The sequence below is a fragment of the Fulmarus glacialis genome, unplaced genomic scaffold (genome assembly GCF_000690835.1).
Source record: "Fulmarus glacialis isolate BGI_N327 unplaced genomic scaffold, ASM69083v1 Scaffold51477, whole genome shotgun sequence".
NCBI classification, from domain to species: domain Eukaryota; kingdom Metazoa; phylum Chordata; class Aves; order Procellariiformes; family Procellariidae; genus Fulmarus; species Fulmarus glacialis.
Window position 1 is genome coordinate 283 of NW_009223549.1, and position 3,907 is coordinate 4,189.

Sequence of the window (3,907 nt, forward strand, 5' to 3'; positions counted from 1 at the left end):
GCAACTACTGTGTAAGCTCTTCAACAGGGAATCCAGGATATATTTCTGTAATAATGACCAGCTAGTCTCCCAGATTCTGGCTGATCTTTAAAAAACACAGAGTCTTATGTGTGCTTACACACATCAAGAACTGGATGGCTTCAGTACAATTAATGGTTCCTTATTCTTCCACCTCAGAAATTCTCAAAAAGAGGTCACTGAACACACAGAGCACATGGAACATGTATGAGACAGTACAGAAAATGGTGTTGGTCTTGAAGACGGTTCAGCGTTCATGCACAGTCCTTAGATCTTTTTGTTACAATCTTCATGATGCTACTTATATGTAGCTTTGTCACAGTTCCAAAAAGGTTACAGGTTAATGAAATTCTACTAGTTGATGTTGCTGCTTATTTCCTCTATATGATTAGATCGCACCACAAGGAGTACCTGTTCTGCACTATATACTCCATGCCTTCTAGCAGAATAGAAAAATCCTACAAAATATCTTGGACACTTCTTAGGTAAACTGTTCTTTGGTGGAAGAAATATGTATTTGTCTCTCCTTGAAGAGACTTGTTTGTTATAGAACAGGCAGGACTTGCATCCCATAGAAATCAAACTCAGTTCATCAGGAAATGATAAAGAAACAGGATATGCAAAGAATTCTGGTGAGGTAAAACAGACTACCTTTTTCTGCATCCAGTCGCTGTAAAGTAAAAATTAGATGTAAGGCCTTAAAGAGGTTCTAAAGCCTCACCTGATTTAAGAACCTGTTAGGTATGCATATCTTCCTGTCACTAAAATTAACCTAGAACACCTGCATTTGTGTAGTCCTCCCTCTTCTTTATAGAGAAAGAGCAAAAGCATAGTTTCAGCAAACACCACTATTAAAAACAGCCACCTTGCACGTGAGGCCAGAGAAAAGACAGGATTTATAGCAACATGCATTTAAAAATTAAGACGTGTCTTATTATAGTCAGTAAAAAATGGCAATTCCTCGTGAAGGGTAACAGACGAAACTCCATACCTTTATAAATCCCCACAGTCCTCCAACAGGTGCCCCACCTTGGGCAGTAGATACTCTGGGGTCTTCATGCTCCTCAGGAAAAGTGATTGCAGAACCAGTTCCAGGAGCCAAAGGTGATGAGAAAGTTGCTTGCTGAGTAATAGGATCTGCCAAAACACCTAGTAAGAGGAAAAATAAAAACATATATTCATTTATTTTACTGCACTTAATTTGTTATACTGTAGCAACATGCAATTGTTTAACAGGAAAATGAGCAGGAAGAATAGAAGAATACTGGGCTGATTCACTTCATTTTTTGAAGGCCCCAGAACAATTCTGCATGTTAAAAGGTTAGCAGATATAACTACTGTAAAAGAGTTCAACAATATGTGCTAATAGAACCAAGACTGCCTGTACATTATGTATAAAATTAAACAATGATTTTTTCTTAGAAGGTTAGTTTAACAGTGGTGCTTTTTACTGTATTCAAATTTTCATAATAAGCCCTCTGTAGAGGAAAAAGATGAATGGGTGTTGCTCTCTGAACAAAGAGATAGGAATGTTCTCATACATAATAAAAGAGAGAGAAGTAGGAAATTTTCTAACCCTGAGTGCTGGAAATTAGTAGCAATAGAAAAAGGAGCAAGCAAATGAATAGCTTTACATGCTTTAAAGGAAAACAAAAGAAACTCAAACAGCAGAAAATTTAAGCATGAGCCTTTGCCCCATTATTCAAGCCTATTTTAACAGATTTTCCAACTCTAGCCTTAATCAAGAGTTATTTTTATTTTACACTGCACAATTGATACGTCTTTTTAAACACTTTCCTAATATAGACTATTTAAAAGAGGTATCACCAATAATAGTAAAAGCCTGGTCCAACTGCAGTTGAAGAGCCAAGTTTCCATTCCACTAGCAGAAAATGACATCAGTTCAGCAACTACAGCAACTGCTTGCATGGAAGGTATGTATTTTTAGCTGTCTAATGCAATTTAGTGGCTGGAAACAAGAAAATGGAAGCTGGTGTCATGTGATGGACAGTTTCTTATAGATAGCTTTTCAGAACAAAAAACTGAGAATTATGAGATTACAGTCTGAGATACCATATCATTCTGTGGAAATATAATGGCTGAAGTTGACTCTCTGATCTAAACAAAAGATATGTATATATGTTCAGCTGGGCTTTCCTGTACAAGTTAACAAAAAATAAAGCTCTCAAAGATTTTTCTGTGAGCCTGAATGCTAGCAGAACTGTACTAAAGAGAACTCTCTGTCCTAGACCATGACTGTATTTTAAAGGCTACTCTCCCTTCTTCTGAGTGCAGCTACATTAATTAAGTGTATCTGGAATAATAAAGAAGCTGAACTTGCAGGAGAAGAGCTAAACTCTAGTAGAGTGGTGAAAAAAGCCACCCAGGAGATCCCTCATCCTGTCTCACAAACACGAAAGCATGTAAGCAAAAAGTTACCTGTGACTGGAGGTGCAGAAAATGATGGCATCAGTGGGCTCTGTGGTGCTCGACCAGCATGACCTCTGGTAATGTCATAGGTTGAAGACATGGAAAATCCTGAAATGGGGGGACCAGTGGGAGGTGCAGGAAGACCAGGGCCAGTAGTAGAGCTTAATGGAGGAGGTGTAGAGAACTGTGACATGGAAGTACTAAAAGCTGAAGGGGCAACAGGAGGTGGGGCAGGAGTTAGAGGCGGTGCGATAGTAGAAACCATTGCTGAAGGCACAAGTGGAAGAGAAGCTGAAGTCATCATAGGAGGAGGAAGTGAAGACACTCCAGCTGGCAAGGGTGGCGAGTACGTGGGAGAAGATGACACGCTTGGTGTAGCAAGGGGACTGGACAAAGCTATGAAAAAAGAGAAAAAAGGAATTTTAGAAATGCTGAGCCTTAATCTCAGAGATTAAATTATATAATTGTTCAGATATTTTACAAACAAGTTTTGACCTGGTCTGCTTTTTTCCCTTAAAAGTGAATTTTAGTTCTGCTTGAGTTTGCATGCAACACCAATTGCACTCAATTTTTGGTGATAGTATCTTGTAAGCCACGTTGCTTTTTCTTGCATGACCCTATTTGTCATAAGCTTAAGAAGATGAGTCAACATTTGGCTACTGAATTTATAGCAGCTGAAGTCTGCCTCAGAAATTTCTAGCTAGTACTGTTCTTTCTGAGTGACCGCTTAACCAACAGGAATAATGATGATGCAGGAAGTGCCCACCTTTAAGAATAAAACGTACACTCATAATATCTAGGAGAGTGGGAGTTACTTCAGAGGTACAGTTCTATGAGATGCGTTGAGCACCAGGCAGCCCTCTCTTCCCTGGCACCCAGCCTCCTATTCCCTCTGCTTTCTCTCTGTTTCAGTCTGGCCCTCAGCTGATCCTTAGATAAGCCAATCTTGCCCTCTAAACCAAATTTAGCCAGAAAATTAAGTAAAAAAACCAGAAATTACCATTTTTGAGAGCAGTAAATTGTTGGATCAGCTCAAACATCTCAGTGGCTTCAGCATAAACATCAATGACAGTCAAATGATATACCAAGTGGCACTAATGCAGTATTCTCCAAGCTTTATCAGTGTCCTGGTTTCAGCTGGGATAGAGTTAATTTTCTTCCTAGGAGCTGGTATAGTGCTATGTTTTGGATTTACTATGAGAATAATGTTGATAACACACTGATGTTTTAGTTGTTGCTGAGCAGTGCTTACACTAAGTCAAGGACTTTTCAGCTTCTCAGACTGCCCTGCCAGCAAGGAGGCTGGAGGTGCACAAGAAGCTGGGAGGGGACACAGCCAGGACAGCTGACCCAAACCAGCCAAAGGGATATTCCATACCATAAGACATCATGCTGAACAAAAAAACCGGGGGGAGTTGGCCAGGGGGCACGGCCGCTGCTTGGGAACTGGCTGGGCATC

The 3,907-nt window shown here is 39.9% G+C and overlaps 1 protein-coding gene across 1 annotated transcript; it reads right to left on the reverse strand.

Moving 5' to 3' along the window:
* Positions 1-1,009: 1,009 nt before the first annotated feature.
* On the reverse strand, positions 1,010-2,844 carry LOC104079695 (protein PRRC1-like; the record flags this gene model as incomplete). Its single annotated transcript, XM_009581822.1, has 2 exons — positions 1,010-1,167; positions 2,458-2,844. Coding segments are annotated over 2 exons (545 nt in total), but the record flags the coding sequence as incomplete, so codon positions are not given.
* Positions 2,845-3,907: the final 1,063 nt, after the last annotated feature.